General features: G+C 42.4%; 1 protein-coding gene and 2 long non-coding RNA genes across 6 annotated transcripts in view; 1 reads left to right on the forward strand and 2 right to left on the reverse strand.

Annotated features, from left to right (window-relative positions):
• The window catches only part of KRAS (KRAS proto-oncogene, GTPase), a 24,585-nt gene extending 10,479 nt beyond the window's left edge, over nt 1-14,106 (reverse strand). Inside the window, exons 1-4 of one of the 4 annotated variants that reach the window (XM_021391954.1) lie at nt 13,893-14,101; nt 12,940-13,062; nt 6,774-6,952; nt 4,324-4,483 (exon numbers count right to left, since the gene is read on the reverse strand). In XM_021391954.1, coding sequence (XP_021247629.1) covers nt 4,324-4,483; nt 6,774-6,952; nt 12,940-13,050 — 450 coding nt within the window. In that variant the 5' untranslated portion in view covers nt 13,051-13,062; nt 13,893-14,101. Of the gene's footprint in view, nt 1-4,323; nt 4,484-6,773; nt 6,953-12,939; nt 13,063-13,886 lie in introns of all 4 variants that reach the window. The other 3 variants (XM_021391947.1, XM_021391941.1, XM_021391963.1) reach the window with 3 other exon arrangements.
• The window catches only part of LOC110396381, a 21,969-nt gene continuing 9,546 nt past the window's right edge, over nt 13,551-25,973 (forward strand). The window contains exon 1 of the long non-coding RNA XR_002436946.1: nt 13,551-13,747. This is a non-coding gene — a long non-coding RNA (uncharacterized LOC110396381). The remainder of the gene's footprint in view (nt 13,748-25,973) is intronic.
• LOC110396387 overlaps nt 16,886-25,973 on the reverse strand; it is a 13,304-nt gene continuing 4,216 nt past the window's right edge. The window contains exons 2-4 of the long non-coding RNA XR_002436947.1: nt 20,019-20,215; nt 18,691-18,848; nt 16,886-17,992 (exon numbers count right to left, since the gene is read on the reverse strand). This is a non-coding gene — a long non-coding RNA (uncharacterized LOC110396387). The remainder of the gene's footprint in view (nt 17,993-18,690; nt 18,849-20,018; nt 20,216-25,973) is intronic.

Genomic DNA, 25,973 nt, shown 5'->3' on the forward strand with positions numbered 1-25,973 from the left:
GTTCTTCTGAACTACAGCCATCTGAATTTAAAGATTAAATGAATTTATTTCTTGGGTTGTATCTGTTATACAAAATGTGTCCAGTAAGCATGTAGTGAAGTACTGACAAGCCTTCTTAGGTTCCAGGTCTTGGAAAATTTAAAGGAGCTATTACAAACATCAAAATTCAAGTAAAGTTCATACTTTCATGTTTTCCTAGAAGGCAGCGAAACGTATTCCTGAGGAGGAAAGACTCAACACTGATCAGCTGCTGCGTGCCAAAGCACAGGCTGCACAAGAAACAACGTTTTGCAAATCTACTGTTTTGTAGTAGAAACACAAAATTCGATTATGGAGCTTTCACGTGAACAATTAGGTAACAATTCTTCACTCTAAGTTTATTGCCAACTTCCCCATCACCAACAGGAGCCGTGATTTGCATTAGCAATGCAGAGAGAGGGAGAAAGACGGACAGAGTGAAAAAGGAAATGGCTACTACTGCCACCATCAAGAACAGTCTTATGAATCCAGTTGAGGGAAATTATTCTGAAAGAAAATGCATATAAAGAAACACATCTGCTAATTTCATTAGCGCAAGGCGACATTTTTTTGAGAGCCAGGTGCCATGCTCTTATAAATGTAACTCATTTTAATACCAATTTCCTTTAAGAGTTTTCAATGTTTCTTCCTTAAATAAGCCTAGTTCACGCGTCTAAAATATAATTAACCAGCCAACAGAAATGGAAGCAAGATATATACTTTGGCAGAGTTTAGATTTTGAACAATCTGAAGAACCCATGACCTCAATGGCAATCTTTTCAACATGCTTCTGACTTAGAAGGTAGCCAAACATTCAGTTCAAAGTTGTGTGAACTCAGGTGAATGCCACAGTAACAAATACCAGATCTAACCCTTTGTCAGGAAAACTCTGCTCCTCCTCTCTCACTTTCATGACTGGGGACGATGCCCTGTATGCACAGGGAAGAATTTAAAATTAAAGGTTGCGTCAGACAGAAGTAAGATCAGCTATCAAATAATCCCAGACAATTCATACTCTTCTGCATAAGGACTGTGAAAGGATAATTGATGCAACACCCACTATAAAACCATCAGTACAGATGCTGGCTTATGTGAGAAAAATAGTTATAGTACTATTTAAAAATTACATTATATTCATTTCAGCCAGTGGACTAGCTAAAAAGAAAAGAACACCCCACTACTAATCACAACCAATAATCTACAGCCCTATACCCAAGCTGTAGCATCCACTTAGTTCATCCTTTACTGCTCAACTTGATAATTTGTATGAAAAGTCAGACAAGGATTTGGGTTAAAACATGACTTTCATGCAGTAAGGTTAAGTTTATATCTTTATTGGCAGTCAGAATCAAATAAAAACAAATACACTAACTTTTAAAACACTTCCATGTCAGTGTTATTCCCCTTCCTACTTCTGGCCCCATCTATCAATTATATAAAAACTTAAAAGCAGGATTGGTTTGAAGGGATGTAAGATTATGCCTGAGCACACTGTGTTTGGCTATCAAAACAGAATAGACAGGTAACTCCTTTGCAGTTTCACCTCCCTTACTTCCTCACCCTGAAGCCCTTCTGCTTCTTGTCGATCTCCAGCAAAGCTGGGCCACAGGGAATGGCAAAAGCAAGTGGGCAGCAGGGAGCCCTCCAGCAGGGCATTAGTGCCAGCAGCTGCAGGAATGGAAGAGTAAGAAGGCTCCTGCTGCTGCTGAATACTCTTACTGGGCTTTCCACAGACTCTTGAAGTTATTAGGCCATCAGCTGCCCTTACCCACGGCACAAGTTCTTCATACAGCCAAAGAATGGAGCAGATGTATAGACAGATCTCTCTCTCCATATATAAAATCTATATTTACTTCTTTTTACACCAAGGACTGCATTCCACCTACTAGAAATATATTCTATGGGCCACATCCAGCTCATAAAATGGTTTGACTCCTCCCCCCCCACTTTAGATAGTTAATTTGGGAGAAGGTATATGCGCATATATATTTTTTATATCAGCCAGTGTGACTTAAAAGTCATAATACACACATATATACACAAACATGAATATTTAGGTGAGCTTGCTGTACTTAAAGATCAGGTTCTTCCTCCAATTCCGTTCCATCTTCTTATTAATATTTTATTAACATCCAATTATTAAATTAATTATTAGGAGGTTTAATGCCACACTGTGAAATAAACATATCTAATAGTTCAACTTTTAGAAGGTGACATTCTCAGAAGAGACCATTAGGTATCTCCACTTGAAAATCTGAGACTTCTTTGGGACTACTCGTATGCAGAGGGTGTAAAGATCAGCTTTGACAACCAAAGGTCAGACTCCTTCTATAATATTTCAGTTGACACCTCTAGAAATACAAAGTCAGATTAAAAAAAAACCACCAAGAAACAAGTTGTAGCAGTAACAGTTCATATACAAGTCATCCATTGTCCTGTAAAAAGTACAAGGCTCCAGCAGACCCTTTAGAGTCATACCTGGGTTAAAGAGAATCCAAGCCGATACCACTCTGCAGAACTAAAGACCAGAAATTTGAACAGGAATGGCAATTTGTGAGTGTGCAATTTTGTACTAGGTAGGCTTGTAGGAGTAACCTGAGACTGGGGCCTCTTTGAATATGACATCATTTTATCAATCCATTTTCATTAGAGGATTTGAGAAGAGTATTTCCTAAACAAAGCCTGACACTATACAGCAGGCTGAACAACGTAACATCTAGATGTTAGTACAGAATGTGTATTTCAAACCTCAAATGCAATTCCAGAGTTCTTCCTTCTTATCCTAACATCTCAATAACAGCCACAGTGCAGGAGCTTTCAACCACCATCATTATTCAGACCACTTATATGCCACACTCTTTCTTGTGCCTCACTTATCAGCCACTGAAGTTCTGTAGCTCTCTTTTCCTCACCCTACCTGACAGGGGTTTACAGGCTCTTCCTTATTGCCTGAAGTTAGAATTCCATTGAATCCTCAGCAAAGTTTCAGTAATCAGTCCAGGTCTCAGCTTGTCACAAACTTGGGTGGGTGCAGCATATTTACACTAATAAAATATCCATTCATTTTATCTAAAATGAGTTTATATACTGTTACGTACTGTTCACGAAGAAGTTCTGTCAAGTGATGCAGCTCCATCTATTCAGCAGATGCAGGACATTACTCAAATTGCAGCACTCTGCCCTTATTTGCCTTTTTCTGCTACACTTATGTACCGATTCATAGCTCCCATGCAAAACTTCTGAAGATGCAGAGAGTACACTTTGGCTACTCAGACCTGGTGTAATTCCACACTGAGTATAAGTCCTTGTTCTCCCGCAAAAAATATCAAACCCCAACAGAAACTTTTTTTTTTTAATGCAATAGTTTCTTAGGTACAGAACCAGTTTCATCTGTACTGCATAGCTTATCTTCTCTTGAGTACAGATATACCACCACCTGCACTTTTGTTCCAGAGAAGAGTTATGGAAACACTGAAAGAGCCCTAACACTGTCTCCTCCACCTATAGCAGCAGAGTACAATAAACAAATGCGTGCTCTAAAGATTTAGAAGGCTGTCATTTGATACAAGCTATTCACCCTGTAGAAAGCATAGGTAGGCTCTAAGGTCCATAAGCCATTCTAATTCCACTCCCTGCCACAGTCAGGATCGCACCCAGCAGCTCAGGCTGCCCAGAGCCCCATCTAACCCGGCCCTGAACACCCCCAGGGATGGGGCATCCACAGCTTCCCTGGGCAGCCTGGGCCCCAGCATCTCACTACCCTCTCAGTCAAGAATAGTAAAGAATTTCTTCCTAGTATCTAATCTAAACCATCTGTAACTTCAAAAAAGACTTACAGTCAATTGCTTAATTATAAAAAGGTATATGAAGCATGTTCCACTGATGTTAAATCAACACTGTAAATGATTTTTTCCTTTTGTTATTAAATAAAAGACTTGAATAAATGAATGCATTGTCTGCTTAATCCTCTTGCAGAGGAAGAAAAAAAAAACATTTCACCTCTAAACAGAGGTGCTTTTTACAGTAATAAAGCCTAGCATAATAAGAATTCTGCAACTGACAGTGGAGAGTTCCAGCAGCCCAGGTCTCATTCTTTCAGTTTGCGCAACAGAAGCAAATCACAAATTAATAAACCATTATCAGTAGTCAGAGAGCTGACAGGAAGAAAAGGCACCACGAGAATTTCTGCTCTGAAGAAAAGTATCCATTGATGTGACCAAGCAATCGGTAATGCTTAGAATGATTAACTTGATGAAAAGGGAGCTGAGAGTGCTACAGTTTTATCTGTTAAGTCGTGAGCTTTACCTGTCTTGTCTTTGCTGATGTTTCAATAAAAGGAATTCCATAACTTCTTGCTAGATCCTGAGCTTGTTTTGTATCTACTGTTCTGGAAGGCAAATCACATTTGTTTCCTACTAGCACCATTGGGACATCTTCTGAGTCTTTAACTCTTTTTATTTGTTCCCTAAAGAAAAAAAAAAGATTTTATTTAACAGATATTAATAGTTTATATGGTAGATTATAAAACACTAAAACAAATGAAATTACGGCATTTCAGCATCATTCCTTATGTTAATTCACTGCACATTCACTATTAGAAGCTACTAAAAAATACATAAATTGGCCAAGTCCTACCACCGTCAGTTTTAACACCTTATTTTTAAAAGGGTGATATGTTGCAGGAAGCATTTCTATCAGCAGCGCTCAGTAAGCCAAACTGCCATAGCTTCTCATGTCACCATGCAAGAACCTTCCCCAAAAACGACACTTAATATCAGATCTGGTACAAATCTTACTACCAATCTCTCATACTTTAGCACTCACAACATGCAGTTCATTTACTGAGATAAAACAGTCCAAAGCCCTCTGCCTGTACTGCATTTTTTGGGCAAAGTCATCTAAGTGCAGAGTTCATAGTACTAAAGGGATTTTAAACTTTGAAGACCGCCGGCCTGGCTCTCTGCAAAGAGAAATTTGGTACGGAGTCTTTTCAAAGACTAGCTAGCAAATGTTTTTACCATACCATTGAGATGTACTTGTAAAGAATCTCAAACAACAATCATTAATTACTTCTTTTCTTTCCTTGCTTTCCTAAATAATAAGTCTTCTCCTTAATTAATATAGTCAGTGTTTTTAGTTATTTATTTAGAAACACTCAGCTTCAGTCTACAAAGTCATCCACAGGTGTGTGAATGCACAGGAGGAGCTCCTGCATCCCACTCACAGCGCTGAGTTAAAACACAGAAGGCCTTCCTGTGCAAGTCTACAAATGTTTCTTTATGAAACTTTAAAAGCAAACTTAACACTCCTTTTTGCCTTACGTCAACACCTTACCATTTCCTTCCTCCTCCGCAGACAGAGGAAACTCCTTTCTAATAATCTGGTTAGACAATGAAGAGAGATATAGGGTGTTTTTCGGAGAGTGACAGGTTTTAAATTTGTCATCTTTACTTGAGAACTCTAAACTATTCCATTTTTGTTAAGAAGCCACTGGTACCATCACGTTCTTCACTTACAACACTTTAGATACAATGAAACATATATGAAGATAGGCTAGCTCAATTTAAGTTTGGAAAGGGAATAGTCCTGAAACAAAGTGCATACAGAAGACTCCTGATCCCACAGTTGCTACAGGAAGATAAGCCGGCAGTAAACTATTTCTGTAGCTAGAAATCACAGAATCATAGAATGGCCTGGGTTGAAAAGGACCTCAAAGATCAACTAGTTTCAACCTCCCTGCCATGGGCAGGGTCACCAACCACTAGATCTACCAGTTTAGCTACTCAAATTAACACCACACTACCAAATGAGCTGAACTGCTAGCGTACAGGATAAATGAAGCTATGCAATCCAGACAGTTAGACAGTTACAGCTCCTCCCTGTGGTTACCTTTGAACTGTCACAGTATCCCACCTTAAGTGAAGAACAGCAACTTTAATTTGTTAACAAGTAGATGATGAGTTTGTGGTTACTACTTATAGCAAGTCACTCCTATGCCACACAGCAACATAAACTTGACAGCATTTAAATATCTAACTTGGAATAGCTTAACTTATGTATTTGGGACCAACCTTAAACTGATGCTGCTAAAATCAGTGATCTTTGGTGGGATTTGCACTGCCTTCTAACACAACTCCCAAGCAGAATTCAATCTAATATGAAGCTACAAAGCTATGAAAGTCCTGGCACTGGTAATCACCAGAGACTACTTCTATTTCCATTTTAGCGCAGCTGACATGGATTAAGTATGAGTTTCAATTTTTAACTAACTCAATTAGCCATCATCCTGGATCTGAGATTTCATAGGGGTATCTTTTCTTTTTCCTTTAAGGTGTCAGAGCCCTTGCACAGGTATTTTCCTCCTCTTCCCCCAAAGCAGAAAGGCTAACAACGTATGCCTGTAAAATTTAAACTGTTTAAGCTTTCCATCTTTAACCAATTTTATTTATGGAATGGGCAGAGTTTACCTTCAGATAATTTTTCACTATATAAATAATATCTACTAAGGCAGTCACACTCATTCATAACAGAAGAGCTTTCAGATACATTCCCTGCCTAACTCCAGAACAAAACAACAGGTTTTCAATTATCAAAAATTACAGACTTACTAATGGACAAGTAAATTGCAACGTTGCTAATTTGCAAATTTCCCTTTAAATGCTATTTCATGAGAGGTCAATTCATTATCCAGTGTAAAAGCAAGCAAACTACACAGCTAACACAATGGTTAGTCATTTATCTTTCAACATACACACCTATAATGGTGAATATCTTCAAAAGATTTTGTATTGTTTATAGCAAATACACACAGAAAGCCTTCTCCTGTTCTCATATACTGGTCCCTCATTGCACTATATTCTTCTTGACCTGCTGTATCAAGAATATCCAAGAGACAGGTTTCCCCATCAATTACTACTTGCTTCCTATAGGAATCCTAAAGAAGAGAAAAAAAAACATGGTTAAATGGGAACAAAGTTTTCAAGCACAGATAGCTCAGAAGATATTAAAGTTGTTTACTGGTAATTGAGCATAATTGAAAACATTTATAATCCAATTTTACAGATGGGCAAATGACAGCATAAGAACATTGGTAGGCCATATTTATAGTCAGACATTGATCCAGAAATGGAAATACCACTGGAAGGACATGTTCTGATCTGCACTCTGCATCTTCAGCAAGTAACACCGCACGCGTTTGCATGTGTGCACATACACACAGCATTCTTATTTCTCATTTTGTACAAAGGGATAAAAAGTACAAATGGGATCCAGACCAAAAGCCTTTCCCTCTGTTCACATGAGAATTGAAGAAAGCTGTAATCCTGGTTTTAAAAGATTTAACTAAAAGCTTACTCAATTTACGGAAAAAAAAGTGAAATGTGACCTTCATTCTATGGATATTAATAAAAACATCATGCCACAACAATGTACAAAGTGATACAGTAGGAAGAGTTCACAAGCAGGACAACTACTCCAAAAATCTACACCTCTGAAAAGGAAGTAAGGTATAAGAAGCCTTCAGTGTTTGAGACAGAAAAAGCTGTTTTGCATCCCTAAGCAGCTGCGTATAACAACATTTGTTATTAAATTATCAAAATTTAGTAAATACATTTGAAGTTCAAGCTTTTCAGACAAGATAAAGCAACACAAAGCACAAAGTCAGATAAAAGCCCTGATGGGTTCAGAAAGATGTTGGAACAAATTATTTCAACACTATCAACTCAAAGTTTTCAGGTCACTGACTCAAGTAGCTAAAATCTGTACCAAGTCCCAGGCAGCTAGAAGTAATGCATATTTACAGGCCTTTTGGTGCTAGGCTTCTGTAAGCATGTGGTTTTAGCAACAACGAGAGCACGTGGGTGTTATTTTTTCATCCAAACCTCTATTTTCTATAAGCACTATCTATTATAATAAGACTGTGTCAATAAACTTTAAAAGTGTCACGGAGTACCACAAATTATTCTCAGTAAACAATACTCATGGTAAATAAGAGGTGTCAAGAGGGAATCGTGGCATAACCTTTCAGATCCTCTAGCTAGAGATTAACATAATATTGCTTGTGTTCTTGTTATATAAGCAGATCTTTTTAATACTCAACGGAAAATGAACCTAAGGTACTGCGAGGGGATCTAAAGTTGCTGAATTCATCTTGAAGTTGGCTAGAATTGCGTGACCTTCCTTCTTTTGCATCAACTACATGTACTACACACAGACTTCTGTGCACATCATCAGTTTGGTGGTTTGGTTTGTTTTTTAAAACAGTAGTTTGTTCTTTCTTGTTGCTAATCCTAAAAACAAGCAGAAGACAGCAGTATAGAATCAGTATGTTCAAATAAACAAAGGCTAGGCTCTTATTTATCTCGAGCCTGGATATCATTCAACAATATCAGGTAAAATGATATTGTCTGCCTACCCTTAAGATACAAGTTCAGCTCCAACGTGATTCTGGATGCATTTAATTCACTGAAGTGCAAATTCAGTGTTCAAGAAAGTAGTATGCAGTTTTAGAAATATAAAAGCTGACAGAAATACACAAGCTCCTATGTGTTTTAAAATAAGGTTAATGTTCCATCTCAGTGCTCAAACGAGAAAGAAAAAAGCCTGCCTATCTTTATTCCAATTCACTTAAATTCAGCTGGAGATCCCCCACCTCCTATCAACTTTATCACAGTTCAGCAATGCATTAACAGAACTTTTGGCACTGCACCAGTCATACAAAGCCTATTTCATTTTCTTCTCTTACAATCTGACTGCTACTTTAAAAATATGATTTTCTGTGCACTTTATCACTTCAGAGGGAAAGCAGCTCCCCACAGCTGGGCTCTAAACAAAAGCTTTCAGTAATTTTCATCAAAGAAAATCATTTTAGAACATTCTTCCTGCACGGAGTGCTAGTTTTAGTACACCACGCTAGCAGCAGCAAAGCTGCACGAGCACAAAGCACAGCTCAGGTACACGAGCAAGGAATGCCTTGAGATAGTTTCGCCCAATTCTGAAAGAAAACTAGAAAAGAGGTTCTGAGATGGAAAAGACTAAGGATGTGGGAGAGAAAACTCAACTTCGTGTTTTCCTACCAACTTACTGAAAGAATAAATATTTGGCTTTTTCAGTTGTTGTTTTTTTCCCCCCCACCCTCTCCCCTGCAAAAAGTCAGGCCTAAAAAAAATCCCAGTTGCCACTGTAAGAAAGAAAACAGAACCACCACATTAACAGCCCAGGTTGCTGAGACCCCCACCAGCACTGTGGTAAATTCCCCCCCACACATACCACAGATAAAATTCAAATGTTACCATACTGTAAAAAAAATTACCAAGTCCAGGAAAAAAATTAATGCAGGATGTACTGAAAAACTCAAAGCTAGTTATGCTGCTACAATACTTGCCACAGCTCTACTTCAAAATGGAACAGCAGAACCCAACGTGGCCAGGCTGCCCTTTAGCAATGAAAAACCCTTCTCATGATGTTTTTGAAATCCAACAGCTTCACTGCGTACTGGACAATATGGCAACGGAGAAGCACCTAATGTAGGACCTAATGTATGCAGACACTATCTACATCAAAGAGTTTTAATTTAATTAACCACACAGCCTACTGTTATTGACCTTGCAAGCCATTAAAAAATATACAAATCAGACAAATTATGCTACAGAAGCAATAATTCCATTTGTTCACAACAAGTAACAATAACAAAAGATGGTATCTCAGCTACATGCCACAAATGGAATTTATCTGAAAAAAAAAACCCACTAAAAAAAAACCCCATCCATGAGAGTAACTACTCTTTTTTAGGAATCCCCTATACCAGTGATTCAATATTAAAACATCAAAGTTACTATGAAGCTACTACTACACATTGGTGGAAGATGCACAGGTGCACGGGTCATTTAAGAACACACAGACTTAAATATCAGTATTCCTAAATCACTCAAGGGATTTTGCTAATCCAATTGAAAAATCCTTTGACAGCCAAGAAAGAGGGCTGTTCATTCTCCAAGACACTGAAAACATGACCTAAATGTTAGTACTACATATGCTGACATTGTAAAAAAAAAAAAAAAATTGATTTTAAAGCAATCATAGAAGATATTGCAAATAAAGAATTAACAAATCTCGACCGGTAGAGGGCACCAGTCCAACTGCTCTGTGCATTAAGCCAGTTCTCGAAGGGGTAGTGTACACACTTAGGAAAAAGAACCACTTAAAATTGCTTGGCTATAAATGTGTTTTGACATCCATTTCAAGTAAGATATGGAACTGTGATAAACATAACAAATGTATTTCTGAATAACAGGAGTTACTCAAGCACACAGTCATTTTAATTCTTTCCCTCTCATCAACCGCTACAGATATAAATTAAAAAATATATATACGTATTTTTTGACCAGGTCATGAGATACGAAGCTTCCCAAGCAGGTAAATTATTTGTTCATTCACTAATTCTATTCCAGTGAAAAGAGCAAAAATGCGAACATTAGGGAATGTATCTGTAGTTAAGTAACCAGTTTATTTTTCCTCTCTTGCACTGTTTCAGCAATGTAAGAATTTGAGAAGTGATGGGTTTCACCCTGCTTATCATGAAAGATTTAAAACAACTGAACAACCAGGTAGGTGTGGAATCCACGATATATAACAAACGCTCAGCTCTTTTCTCTGTCTATTCCAAAATACTTCATTATTTTTGAGGAAAAGGCATGTTTTGGCAACAGCCAAACATACAGCAATAAAAGAAACAGCAGTCGGTGAAAAATAAGAGCTGTGACACTACTGAGCCACTTATTTATCGGTCACAACAACTTCAGCCTTATCTCCTCATATTGCATAGAAAGTGAGCCTCTACAGCCATTGTTCCTTGAGCAGCCCCATACCAGAACTGCACCTATATACAGGAAGCAGAACCACACCACCCTTCTGAAGGGATTCTGCCCTAACAAGGAGTGAAGCATTTAAACCCAACTACAAGCCCACTAGCTGGAACCCATCTGCCACTCCAAATGACAGACCACCCCACTGTAAGTTCAGTATGTATTCCTTATAAACTTAACCATGATTATTCTGTAAAACCATGAGCACACAAGGTGATCTTCCGCATGGGTAGGAAGACAGAATATCCACCCGCAATGCCTCAGGACTTCCAAGGCAAAAACAGCAACTATAACTCCCTACAAGTTCTTAGCTGAGTACAAGAAGACTAACACTGCTGCAATCAACAAGTTGTTGATGCAGGTAAAATCCATTAGGCTATAGGTTTCTTCCAGAAAGTCATACTGGTTGACTGCAGACCACACCACAGCTTTACAGACACCCTACCCCGTCCATTACTGAATAAAAGCCACTGTTCCAGCATTCAGTGTCCTTTCTACAAGAACAGTATGCTTTATTATTATTAAAATGTCTTTAGCATTCCTCAAAATACTCGACTTCCTGATTTGCAAATACTGACATTTAAGTTCTTGTGTTCCTAAACTGTTTACACAGGTCTGTCCTTTTAAGACAACTTCTAATGCAGAACCTCAACAGTACTTTCTGCAATATTTAGATATACCTCTAACCCAAGAAACCTAGATGATGAGCAAGTAGTACAAGTATTACCGACAACCCTCTAAGTTCCTTTTGCAACAAAAAGTAAAATCCCATTTTGCCTGTTCCTTCCAATAAGTTGAGCGCTTCCTGTCTTTTAAGAATGTGCTGGGTTGATTTTGTTTTGTTTTCAGATTTAACATCTTAATAATTGAAAGAACTACCCTCCTCGTGCAAGGTAAACATTCTTCCTATCCGTTCACAAAGCCTTCAGCATGCATAGGTGACGCTACTTGGCCACACAGCAGACAGACAAGGCACACAGGCACATTAAGGTAATCCCAAACACAGTCTGATGCATCCCTCTTTGGGGAACACCAACTCAGGCCTGTACTTCACCGAAGTAAGACAGCCCCCTGCCATCCTAGGGCACTGGCTCCTTTCACTCATGTCTACCTGAGAATGACTCCAGAGCCATTTCTGAGTCACCACATTAAGCCCAGATTTATACCCTTGTGATTCCTTCAAGTGAGCTTGGAAGCACCTCATTGTGTAAACATATAAATGAAGTCATAAGCTACAGAGTTTCAGAGCTGGGAACATAAAAATCTTGGGTAAATTATAATGTCATTTCTCCTTTTATACAGTCTGAGGTTATTAAATCAAACTACCCGCAGGAGATTTCAGACAACACTAGTTTTTTTCTTATATTTACAAGGCCAGACCTGCCTACTCATTAAAAATCTTTAGAATAACAGAACTGCATAAGTTTAAACAGATTGTCAGATTCTGAAGGACTGCGCCATGTACTGCAAAGAATTCACTACAGCAGCTATCTTACATCTTTCTCTAGACACACAGAAACATACAATTGCCTGTTAAAAAAAAAATAATATTGAGTTCCAAATTTTTGCCTTATTCAGCATAGCATCCCAGAACACATTCCTCACCACGTGACCACAGATCCTGGTGATAAGAGCTGAGAAAGCCTGACACATGCATTTCAGAAGTAAAATTTCTCCTTATGTGTGACTTTCCATTTTGATATTAAGAGGTTGATGCAAAGCTACAGTGAGTTTTGGCACCAGTTTTCCAGTAGAGTTTGGCAAGCACTTCCTTACCAAGACCCTACAAACTCTCATTCAAAGTGTCCAGCACAACACAGCAATTAACAAAGACCACATTTCCACTGAACACAACTGCTCATTTTTCACCGTAGCTGCTGTTCCACAGCCAGCTCAAGAAGTGCAGCAGTTTGCTAATACCTGTGTGACGCTATCCTTTACCTTTGATTTAATACAAAGTCTTGTTCTTGCTGTGTTTTTGCAGTAATGTCCAACAGCAAACAACTCCCACCCACACTGCTAACCACCCACTACACAAAGCTAAGACAAAGGTGTTTACCTCTATGGTAGGGTCATACTCATCCACAAAGTGGTTCTGAATGAGCTGTATTGTCAAGGCGCTCTTGCCCACACCACCAGCTCCAACGACAACAAGCTTATACTCTGTCATTTTTTAGCAGACCTGGGGGCAAAGAATGCAACGTTAGGCAGAAATGGTTGGGATCAGACCAGCCAGGATGCTGCCGGCGTGGCTTCATTCACTATCGCACTCCTTTACTACTACCGGAAAGCGGTTCCCTCCCGGAAAGAGAGGACAAAAAGCTACGAAGGAAAGAGATTCCTCAGACAGAATCACACAGAAGCGCAGCGCGGGCACCGAGAGGGATGGAATACGCTCAGAAAGGCTCTCGTTCCCTACCGTTTTCTTACCAAGTTCCAGCGGCACGGCAGCCCGCCCCGCCGCCCATCAAGCCGGGAGCGCAGCCGCTGGCCGCGGAGGCTCGGCGGGACGGGGCCGCGGCTGACACCTCTCCCCTCGCCGCCCGCCCAGCCCCGGCTCCGGCTCAGCAGCGCTGCGAGGGCGCTAGCAGCGGCTCGGCACCTCCGCGGCCCGGCCGCCGCCCGCCCCGCCCCGGCTCCCCCAGCGCGGAGCCGGCCGGGCCGCCTAACTTCGTGAGCCGGCCTCGCGGGTGGGATGCGGGCTGAAGAGAGGAGGGAAGGGGGAGCGGCGCGAGGCGCGGGATTGACTCAGCACCAGGTGCCGGGCTCCCGCAGGGCGTTGGCCACCTGTCCCGCCGCGCCGCGGGGACGGAGGGCGGCGGGGAGGCGCGGGCCGCTCGGGGGCCGCCGTCCGGCCGCTCCCTGCGGTAAGCGGCACCGAGGGTGAGGGGGGACGGCCGGCTGCGGGGAGCCGCTTCTTCTGCCCCGCCTCGGCGGGGGGCGATGGGGGGAAGGAGGGAAGGAGGGAAGAAGGGAGGGAAGACCGCGGCCCGAGGGGTCAATTACCGGTACCTGCCCGGCGCTGCGCGGGCCGCGGGAGCACGCCGGCGTCTCCCTGCCCGCCGCGCGCGGCACCCGCTCCGCGTCCCTTTCCGTCCCGGTCTGAAATGGCGGGGGACGGGGAGGGCTGGGGCTGGAGCTGCCGAGGGAGCCGAGCGCCGAGCGGGCCGTCCGATGGATGGGAGCGATCGATGCGCTCCGCGCTCCTCGGCCCCTCCCCTCGCCGCGCCGCCTCAGCAGCCCGCGGCCGGGGGTGGGAGGGGAAGTGTGGATAGGGGAGGGCGGTCCCGGCTCCGCGGGGAGGCGGTGCTTCCCGCCGCAGCCTGAGGGTAGGGCCGCCCGGTTGGAGGGCGGCGGCGGCGGTAGGGGTTCGCGTTCTCGGCGTTCCTGCCGAGGAGCGGGGCGCTGGAGAAAGGGAGCCTCCGCCGTGAGGGGAATGCCGCCTGCCCTGAGCGTGGGAAGCCCCCTCCGCAAAATAGAAAAAAAGCGTTTTTATCTGAAGCCGGTCAGAGAAATGTCAAACGGGCCTCGCGGAATCGCCGTGAAGCTCGGGCACCCGATAACCGTTCGCTAATTTCACAATAAAATCCGAGGCTTTGTTATTTGCCTCTGAGATGCTCAGTACAAAAGTTAATGAACATAAATGCGATTGTGGTTTGTTTTTTTTTTTTATAAACAAGCTGACAATTGCATAATTAAGCCTGTTTTCTTACTAAAGGGCCGTAAGTGTAATTCCTGGTAATTGAGAAGATCTAATGTGGGCCCTCTGAAGGCACGCATTGCACCCAAAGCCGTGGGATTTTTTCGGATCATGAAGCTTGCTCCTAATGCAGCCTTGCTCCAGGGGTGGCTGCAGCGATGCTGACTGGCTTACGCCAGGGATTAATTGGAGCAGTTTTGCTTTCCCTCTTTAAAATGGAAGGTCAAAAATAAACACAGCATGCCTACACATCTGGCGATCAAGGGATTTAATTTGAGAGGCCAGAGCTTTGTTTCCGCAACTGCGTGCGACCCAACTTCCAGCTTCTTTAGTTCTCAGTGTGATTCTGGGCCATACCCATCTGAGCTGCAAAGGCATTAACCCTTTGGGACTGTGCCATCTAATTTAGAAAGTGTGTTCCTGTGATTAATTCATGCAAATAAGCTGAAGCCCCCTTGCCGCCTTTTAACAGTGCTCCCTGACGCTAAGGTGTTAAGATTTGCACGGAAAGCAAACACATCTTTGAGCTGTTGTGTGAAAAATGCTGTCTCTTTAGGCAGAGCCTGGAAAAGATCGGATGAGCTTCTCTCCTTGTGTTCTGGAAACTGGCTTTTTCTGTCATAGAACCCACTGACAGCAGTCCTATGCGCTCCTATGGGAGCCTGTGTAAGGATTCATATATGCAGCGGGATGGTATATATTGCTATGAACTGCAGAGAAAATGAAGTTGGAAAGCATCTTATGATCCCTGTTTCTCCTCACCCCTTAGATGTTAGTAACCTGGTCGTTTTGGTGTTCAATGTTCTTATTAGACTGTTTCTAATACTCATGAAAATACATATGACAGTGTAACATACAAGATCATTTCACAAATGAGCGTTAAACTGAGTGATTCAGGTTGCTTATTAAGTAGACTGTCTCGCATGAGCAGATGTAAAAACCAAAAGAAAAACCTGCTTTCAGAGAACAAGTAGCCTGGTGGTAAAACCACAAGCTTGGGATGTGGGAAACCCACATTCCCTTCTGTGGTGTGAAAGAAGCAAAGAAAGGATTTGAATGCAGATGTTTGGTAACTGAAGTAAATGCCCTGATCAGCTCTCTTAGGACAGCAGGATCTCACTTTCTTATTTTGCTCCCCCTAGGAAAACTGTGTGAGTGTTGTGGTTCTTCCTAACACAGTGGGAAAATGCCTGTGTCACAGGAAAACTTGCCCAGTCCTGTACATAATGCTGATGTTCCACAGACAACTTTGATGGTTTGCTCTCATCTATGGAGCTTTAATGGGGAGAAGCTGTTCATCTTTAAGCCCACACAGTAACTGCTAGGATCAGAAGAGGAGAGAACCTCTTCTTTGAAAGCTTCAGGTCCTGATGACAGCTAGGATCCCTGTGTCTCCATATGATCTCAGTGAAATGTGCTAAGAATCATTGTGCGAATAGTTGGAAGGCAAGAGGAATTGCTGGGATCCTGGAAAAAGCGGGATGCAAGGCTTGATTTCCTTGTTGTGTACAGGTTTGTTTATAAATGTCGACTACAAACCTGCTGTTTGCTCTCAGTTAAAATTATTTTAGAAATGCCTTCTCAGGCTTATGGGTGAAGTGATTTGACAACAAGCTGAAATAAATGAACTGGTCAAAAATATTAAGTTACATGCTGTTGAAAAGTCAGCACAAGTGATGCAAAGCCTCCTAGATTTTGCAGAAGTGTTTGGTGAGATACCAACTTCATTTTAGTGATTGTTTCTTCAGAGCAGTTTGCACAGAGAATTATTGTCTTCGCACAGGCAAAGATGTCTAAAATACCAGACACTTCAGTGTTCTGAAGCTAAATGCTTTTGTTAAGTTAAAGCATATTTATGAACTCAAAGGCTTCCTCATATTTGCATTAAAATATTTCAGTCCTCTGGATCCTCCCTGGATATGGATCTTTGAGGGCTCACAGGGCAAACCACCAGTCCCAGCTCCCTCACGAAATCAAGTACCAGGCCCGAATGCAGGTATAACCCCTTCAGCCACACATTTACCTCAGTCAGATATGCCTAATCCCAAACGTTATACAATAAAGTTGATGTCATTTTAACATTGAGAATGTATGAGCTTTCACCACCTGACTGTCAGCACTTGTGGGGTAGGGAGAGGAAATGTAAAAATACAGCTCCAGACTCAAGATAAATAATAAGCTTTCTCTGCTAACAGGGATTGTTGGACAAGCTGAGACAAGAGTTAATTTTCCTGTGGCTTTTCCTGGTGTTTATGCAAAGCAGATGCAAAGCCAATGGAGGATGACTACAGGAAGATGGGTGGGTTTGTGCAACTTAAAAGTTTGCCTGCTGTTAGTTAAAAATACCAGTAAAGAGAATTTGTCACACACACTTAGGCCAAGGGTCTGTGGCCATTGCAACTGGCAGTGTGGCACATATTGTCAGATCATTGCCATCAAACCTTCTGTCCTGGACAGGCATGAGCATGCAATCGTACTTGAGTTTGTTTTGCCAGAGGCCACAGTGCTATAGGGTTTCTGGTGGTTTTGTGCTTTTCGGCTACCATTATGGTACCTGTTTGAGGACAGATGCTGCCTGAAGCAGTAACTAAGGTGTGTGGATGACAATGTTCCTTACACAGCTGCGTGAGCTTGTATTGGCCGTGCATTTGGTTTTGTGCAGGCATGTTATTTGGCTCTCGTGTGAGTCCATGTGTCACCCCTGAGCAGTACTGGAGACATCTCTGCTGTGTGGGGTGTACCAAACTTTAGTTGTTACCATTTTGGCTTATCCTCTCCAGGAAAATAAAGACTTTTAAGGAAATCCTGCCAACTTCATTATGCCACTCTATTGCTGGTAAGACCACCAGATTTGAAGTCCTGTCTAGAGCAGTACAAATGCCCTTACAAATTTTTCTCAGCTGACACAGTAGAATACAATCATAGTCACTAGTTCTACTCAAGACAGGATCTACAAGAGGCATACGGCAAAAGTCTATGGAGGGCAGCAGACTATGAACTTAAATACAGAAGTTTTCATATCCATAGATAAATACATCTGTGCTTGCAATTTAAAATATATGAGTTAAAGCTATACATGCTATAGTTCTCATGTGGTGTTAATTTCTGTGCCCTATCAAATTTATTCAGTAATTTTACACATATAGATTGAAGTTTAACATGTATGAGCTCAGATTGTATGTGAATGTATTTTTCCATGTTAGTGCAAATTCTTTTCAAATTAGCTGATTGATCCCAAGAAATCCACAATCCTTTAACTGAAAATTACCTTTCAAATGCTCAGCTATGTGAAGGACAAGTCTAAATTCTGCTCCTTCAGTTTCAGTGACAGCTAATTTGTCCACTGTGCGAAGATCTTCAAATTCTCCTTTTCTGTATGTAGGCTCCAAGGAAACATGCTTAATATATTTTTCTGCAACAACATTAGATTTGGCTTGAAAGCAATGTGCTGAGATATGCCACATTTTAAATATTTGTAAATGGTTTGACTTTTGGTTTAATTCAGCTGTCTCTGACTTTTTGAGTATGTTTCTCTGCTAAAAATGGGGTGGGAAGAAAGGAACAGTTCAACTGTGAGCTATTCTTCAGAAAACTGGTTGTTTTTCCATCCCACCAATATCATCTGGCATTAATTAAAATAGCATCTCACTAATTACATTGTCAGCATACAGCCACTAAATTCAAATACAAAGAGAATTGTTAAAATTTCCCAATTTAACTTCGGTATTTCTTTTAAAGCATCATTCTTCAAGTTTTGTGTATATGGGAAATCATCCAAAGCCAATGAAGTTAACAGGCTTCCTTCAGACTAGGCCCAAAAACATTTGGAAAAATCAGTAGTGTGTCCAAACTGCCTCTCTAAATCAAGCAATTAGATACTTAGCTCCTATTATTGGTGCAGCACAGCACCCAAGACACGCTGATATGCAGCTCTGCAGACCTGATGTGTCTCTCATGGGACTGAAAACTACATTTGAAGGGGAAAGAGAGCATTGGACACAGTATGAGTTCACAATCACTTTGTGCCCATGCTAAATAGAAACTGACGGGAGAGATCAAGTAGTGGTGGGAAAATGGCACATTGAAGTCAAAATACAAGTGCTAACTCACATGAGTGGCTCCTGAACTGAGCCATGAACTTCCATGTGAAAACTGTAGCCAGGTTTCCAAGTCCTCTGTATGCGCTGCCAGCACACTTGCATGTTGCTGTAATCTGTGTCTTCTGTGTTGTGTGAGGGTTGGCTGCCCAGTGATGCTCTCCTCTTCAGCTGGGGAGAGTTAGGGAGAAGGATGAGTGCCTGAGTAGAGCCTGTACTTTGCCCAGAGAAAAACACTTAGTGTCAGCAAAATCTCTCCTGCTTAAAGCACTGTGCCAGCAGTAAGGGGATTCTGCACGTGAGGCTGAGCCAGGGTAGGAGCCACACTGGAGCCAAACGCTGGATTAATTCCAAAGTTCAGTTCTGCTCTCAGGAAATGGCAGTACTGTCACCTGCTCATGTCTGGCTCATGTCTATGCATCAGCTTCGCCTTCCCTTCAGCATCATCGGCCTTCACTCACTGGCCTTCACACACATCCCTAAGTATTATTAAAATCTTTGAGACCTAGCTGATTTCTAGCTCACCAAGGGTTTTGTTTTTCTGGAGTGTGGTAAAACTATACATCTCCTTGAGATGATCAGAAACACATGGAAAAATATAAAAATGTTGCATAAAGAAAAAAAGAATGAATTTCTTTCTTTCCAAGACAGCTACTCTTTCGCTGCAGACTTTTTACTTCAGAGAAAAAAAATGTTGTCAGCACTTTGAAGACTACATCCCTTTTTTCACCCCAATGGTCTTTTGCCTGTTTTGCCTAGACTTTTAGGTTGGCCATGTTTCTACAGCTCAGCACAATGCATGAGGACCTAATGTGTCTTTTTTAAAGAAGTTGAAAGCATTCCAGCAGAAGTAGCTGTTCACATATGTCTTGGACAGGATGTATTTCCCCATCTCCCCTGGGAAACTGGAAGCAGAATCCCAGGGCAGCCTTCATCACAAACTGCTGTACTTGGGAGGTGTCTGTGTCGGGGTATGAACCAGCCCAGGAGACCTAGTTGCTGGAAAAGCCAGAAAACCTGCACAGAGTAAGAGGTCCTGTGTGACCGGCCCACATATGCAGCTCTGGGGCTAGAACATGGCTCACTGCTGGGCTATACAAATGATGGCAGCATGGAATCTGTGTGACTTCAGTGTTCATGCGCGCCAGTGCCAAAGTCTGCATGGTCACAGTGCAGTTACCACACCACTAAATCACAGCGATGAGATTTTATGTGGGAGAAAGGCAAGCATCAGACACGTTTCCAGTCACAGGGCCCTTAAAACAGAGCCTACTTGTACTCTCAGTAGATTATCCTGTAAACCAAAACCAAGACTGAATATAGTAATTTTTGTGCTCTCACTTGGTAGAAGGTAAACTATGTGGGACAAGTCCTGTGGCCAGAGCCTCCAGCAGCATGATGAGATGGTACAAGCAGGGTGATACCAGCATGTCTCCTTGTAACAAGTTCTTCTTCAGTGCAGCAGCAACAGCATGGCTTCCCACACACAGCTCCTGCCTCTTCCCTCACCGTCCTGCTCAGCTGCCCTCGCACAACACCTACAGCCAGACCAATTACACATCTTAATGTATGTATTTCACAGCAACCTGCAGAACAATTATTTGATCTCAGTTTAGGCCTTTAGTTGCTACTATAATACAAGTGGTTTTAAGTTGAAGGAGGGAAGATTTGGGCTGGATATCAGGGGGAAGTTTTATACCAAGAGGGTGGTGACGTGCTGGCACAGGCTGCCGAGAGGTTGTGGATGCCCCATCCCTGGAGGTGTTCAAGGCCAGATTGGATGGGGCCCTGGGCAGCCTGGTCTATTATTAGACATGGAGATTGGCAACCCTGCCTGTGGCAGGGGGGTTGGAGCTTGATGATCCTTGAGGTCCCTTCCAACCCAAGCCATTCTATGATTCTGTGATTCCAAGTGATAATATACAAGTAAACACAGAAAGAAGTAGCATGTATCTGCAGCAGCAGCAGCACGGATAGCTGGTTCCTCACACTTAGACACACTCCAATGCTAGAATTGCATTTTCAGAAAAGGTCACCATCACGAAGATAATAAGTCCTACTTTGCTGCACTGTAACTCAGTTTCCATCCAATTTCATTTCAGAAGATTCCACTGTACATTTATTTATTAGCTCGCACACTCAGAATTGATCAGGAACAGCTGCATTTGTTCCGGACTTGAACTGGAATAAGTTATAGCAAAATTGTCCAGTGCCAGTTAGTAGAGTCCAGCAGCAATACGCAGCCCTAGGAAATGCACCTATAACCACTGCAAGAACGCGAATGCATGCTCAAGGGTAGCACGTACACTCAGAGATGGCTCTAAAAATAAAGGAAACTTCTGTTTAACCACGACTGTGGGATTTTTAGGATCACTTGCTCTTGCAGAGGCAGTTAAATAGATCCTGACATAGAGTACCAAGGAAGGAAATGTACGTGTTTATTTTGGAGTGTTTGGGTCACTGGATAGAAAGCTTATAGGAAAATGGAAAACATGCAGCAGTAATTCATTTCTAAAGGGAAGGGGGAGAAAAGTCAAGGAAATTCCCTCGCAGTCTTCTTGGAGCCAGGTTTTCAGCTGGTGTAAATCTGCAGTCTAGGTTAAAATTATTGGAAGCAGTTCATGTTCTGCACTGATAGAAAGCAATCCTGCAATGATGAGTTCCATCGACTGGTGCTCTGAGGCCCCAAGAAGGGTCAGCATTGCAGAGCCCTGCTACAGGCCAGTGCCTGGCATCAGGGCAAGGCCAGGGTATCACCTTAGGATCAGATCCAGATCAGATCTGTGGCAGGGCTGTAGAGCCAAGGAGCAGCCCCAGTCCCTTGCTATGTGCTACTGAGTGTGAGCCTCTTTCTCTCCTCCCACCACTCTGGTGACTCTGTCCCATTCCACATTAAAATAAACTTTGAGCTTTGCAACAATTATGCCAGTTTGTTTAGCCTTAGGTACCAATTTTCAAATCTTTACAGATAGAAAGTGTATTCTTCACAACCTCCTCAATATGTTTGCATTATCAGCTGTTAATTTTTTCATTACACATCATTGAATTCGATGCATTAAGACTTTACCACAGATTGCCCCTTCTCTCTAGGAATTTCACAAATAAATCACTGACACGCACTGCAAATTGTCAGAGCCATGGACACATTATACAGTAGAAAGGCACTGGATAACCTTTTCCACTAGAAAGCTATTTTTAAGTGCTTCAATAAAGAGCACTATTGTTGTTTGAAAATATATTGCTATGGTGAAAGGAGTTAATGACTTACACGTGATGTATCACACCCCGATGAAATTCTTCACAGAAAAGTTAAAAATCCCAAGCACTAACCACGCACACAAAATTGTTAAAGATACTCTGTGGGTTGAAGCTCTCCTCTTTGTCTGGGAATTTAGACCTTTCTTAAGTTCCTTTGTGTAATGAAGCAGCGATATAAAAGCCAGGCATAATGATCCAGGCACTTTTCCACACCATGGGGTCAGCCCTGAGGAAAGTTTCTCCCAGTCAAAGGCAGGGATGGAGGCAAGAAAGGAGTGCTGGATGTGCCTGAGCAGCTGCTCTGGGTTTTGGGAGCACCCTGAAAATGAAGGATACCAAAGAATCTGTTTCTTGGGGCAAGAAGTAATGTTTGTGCAAAGGGGAATTGACTGCATGCTGTTTATAGCCACCCTTGTGGTAATCAGCAAGTGTCTGTACGTACTTTAAATAGACACATTACCCTAAGGAAATACCCAAGTCAGCACCTCTGTATCCTGCTCTCAGAGAGGAAACCTGACCTACCAACATTCAAATTTGCTGCTGCTTGATGAAGGGGCCAAAATACTTCAGCTAAGGCTGCTGCTTGCTTTTCTTGGAGAGATGTGGCCATCAAACTCAGCTCTGCTCTCACAAGTGTCAGTTTTCCAGTGGGGTGATTGCAGTTACTTTGAGGAATTGCTCCATTGTCACATGAGTAGCAATGAGAGCACCCTCAGCAAGTTTACAGATGACACCAAGCTGAGCAGTGCAGTCAATACACTGGAAGGAAGGGAAGCCATCCAGAGGGACCTGGACAGGCTGGAGAAGTGGGCCCAAGTGAACCTAATGAGGTTCAACAAGGCCAAATGCAAGGTGCTGCACTTGGGCTGGGGCGATCCCAGATATTTATACAAACTGGGGAAAGAACTCCTTGAGAGCAGCCCTGCAGAGAAGGACTTGGGGGACCTGATGGATGAGAAGCTGGACATGAGCCAGCAGTGTGCGCTGGCAGCCCGGAAGGCCAACTGCATTAAAAGAGGAGTGGCCAGCAGGGAGAGGGAGGTGATTATCCCCATCTACTTGGCTCTTGTGAGGCCCCATCTGGAGTACTGCATCCAGGCACAAGAAAGACGTGGAGATCTTGGAATGGGTCCAGAGGAGGGCCACTAAGATGATCAGAGGGCTGGAGCACCTCTCCTGTGAGGAAAGGTTGAGGGAACTGGGCTTGTTTAGTTTGGAGAAGAGAAGGCTCCGGGGAGACCTCACTGTGGCCTTCCAGTATTTGAAGGAAGCGTATAAACAGGAGGGGGAACGATTGTCCACGAGGGTGGATAGCAATAGGACAAGGGGGAATGGTTTTAAACTGAGACAGGGGAGATTTAGGTTAGATACTAGGAGGAAGTTTTTCACACAGAGGGTGGTGACGCACTGGAACAGGTTGCCCAAGGAGGTTGTGGATGCCCCATTCCTGGAGGTATTCAAGGCCAGGCTGGACGTGGCTCTGGGCAGCCTGGTCTAGTGGTTGGTAACCCTGCATTCAGCAGGGGGGTTGAGACTAGTTGGTCTTTGAGGTCCTTTTCAACCCAGGCCATTCTATGGTTCCATGATTCTATGAGAGAAGAAACAAGCTTCAAGCAGCTGCTTCCTAAGAAAAGCAAGAAGGATATGATCGAGTAGTTGATTAGATTCTACATTACTCATTTTTTTCTCACTAATTTCTGTTAAAAATGAAAATATACCTTTCCAAATATTTATGCCAGAAAGTTAGTGCTCTTTTATCTGATACTCTACTTCTACTACATGAATCATTTAAAACTAGACAAGACAAACCACCAGAGATTGTGTTGAGCAAAATGACAATAAAGTTACAGCTGATCAGGAAAACAGACAAGACATTCTTCCCTCTTTCTCACTGCCTACAGAAGACAGTTTTGCACTGGAGATTTTAAACTGACATGGTGCTTGGGACAGTAATTCTAAAAAGAGCTTCACTGAAATACTTCCCTCTAAGTAAGTCCTCATAACCAGGTGATGCATGGAAAAATGTGACTTCCAAAAGACTATTTAAGTGCATATATAGAAGAGAGAAGGAAAAAAAAGCCACTGAAAAGGCTGGGGGAAGAACTCCTTGAGACCAGCCCTGCGGAGAAGGACTTGGGGATCCTGGTGGATGAGAAGCCAGACATGAGCAATAGAGCACTGTAGCAATAGACGTATCCATCAAAACTTCATTTGTTATCTCAGTGCAGTCAGGAACCTAACAGTTATGAACAAGAAGCAGACAGCTTAGTACTCAAGATATTTTGTACAGTGTTTTACATCAGAATCTAGTTGTATAAACTAACATTAGGTTACTAAAGTCAATGAACTTAATCAGAAACGATCCTATTATAAGTGAGATTGGAAGTAACTGTAACAGTGTATTATCTGTTAGAACTGCATCAGCATCAGATTAAGTGGGGTAAATGATTTTTTCTTCCCTAATACCTTTCCTTTATTACTTGTCAGATATTACTCAGACTTACCTGAAAAATCTGCCATTTATAAAAATATATTTTTTGGAGGAAATGCAATAAGTATGCCAATTTAGTTTCCCATGGAAACAAATACACTCAAAGTTTTTGTAAGGGTAAGTCCAGGGAAATCAGCCTTACAAACATACGCTTCAGCTCCTCAAATGTTAAAGTGAGAATTCCTTACATTGTCCTCCTTCCAAAAAGCCCATCTCTATCCCAAAATTGCCTTTTGAATTATTAATTCACATTCTCAATTTCAAAGGCATCTAAGTGACTCCTTGTGCTTAGCTGACATCCCACTTAATTCGTGTAGCCTCATGTCAGAGAGATGTGCATCTCTGAAACAGTTCCTTGTCAGTGGACCTTTCCCAAATAGGTCAAAGGATGAAAAAGTATCACTGTTAAGGAGCAAATGTGAATTATTGGGTTTGTCACACTGTCAGCTCTTAATTTGCTGCATTCACACTCACATGCGGCATGAGGACTGAGCATGACTGAGCTGTGGCCAAACCACTCTTCTGGCCTTGTCTTCAGTCTGTCCAGATGGCAGGCATCCCTGCTCTTTTCAGAGACAAGATCTCACCTCAGTGACAGGCCAGGGCTTCTGACTTGCAGCTCCTGCTGAGCTCCTAGCTCTGCAGTAGCCAGTATTGCCAGTTGTGGAGATGGAAGCATGTGTGTACTGATAAAGATGCTCCAGCTCTTGTTGCTTCTGCAGGAAGGCTGAGCCATACCTTACCAGGAGTGGGGGCCACTAGCCCTCAGGCCCCACTTTTGAGGAGACAGACTGGCTCGTGGGCATGCTTAGGAAATGCTATCACATGCAGTTTACATCCATCCAGATGCAAGCAGCGTCAAAACTGGAGAAGTGAGAGTTGCCCTACGCTATGCAGATGTAGCATACATGTTTCTGACATGACACTGTGCAGGCTTCTGCTTGATTTGGCCTGACTGGAAGATATAGTCTATGGCTAGTGATATAGCTTTATGGAGGACATAGCTAAAGAGTTAATGAAATCCTCAAAAGTTTTCTTTTTTCTTGTTGGAACTACCCCACTCATGACTGGCATGGGCTTTCTCCCACCTACTGCAGGCACCACAGATGTGTTTGAAAGCCTTATTCATGACTGTTAAGAAGTCACAGACGATGAGTGCGTCTAAGCACACTGCCAATACAGGATTCTGAGATTCCCTATGGCCTTGTTTAAGTTTCCAAATCATGTTTAAAAAGGCAAGAACATTTTGGTGGTGTTCTCCATGTGATTTTTTGTGGAGTGAGTGGCTACTCACATTCGCAGATCAGCTCCAAAGTGACAATCTAAATTCATTTGCACTATCTCTTCCCAGTAGGTCCTGTGTGCAGGTTAGCAGCCCTCTATAACCAGTAATCCTATAAGCCACTGATAAGCACAAGCAACATGACCACCACGGTTTGAATTCCCTACTTTTGCAGAGGGCCACCACTGCTGCTAATGCAAGGGGCAAGAGGAGAATGATCTACTTAACCGGGGCACGTGGACGGGGCAAGGGGAAGAGTGAATGC

Source organism: Numida meleagris, chromosome 1, assembly GCF_002078875.1.
Source record: "Numida meleagris isolate 19003 breed g44 Domestic line chromosome 1, NumMel1.0, whole genome shotgun sequence".
In the NCBI taxonomy this organism is placed as follows: domain Eukaryota; kingdom Metazoa; phylum Chordata; class Aves; order Galliformes; family Numididae; genus Numida; species Numida meleagris.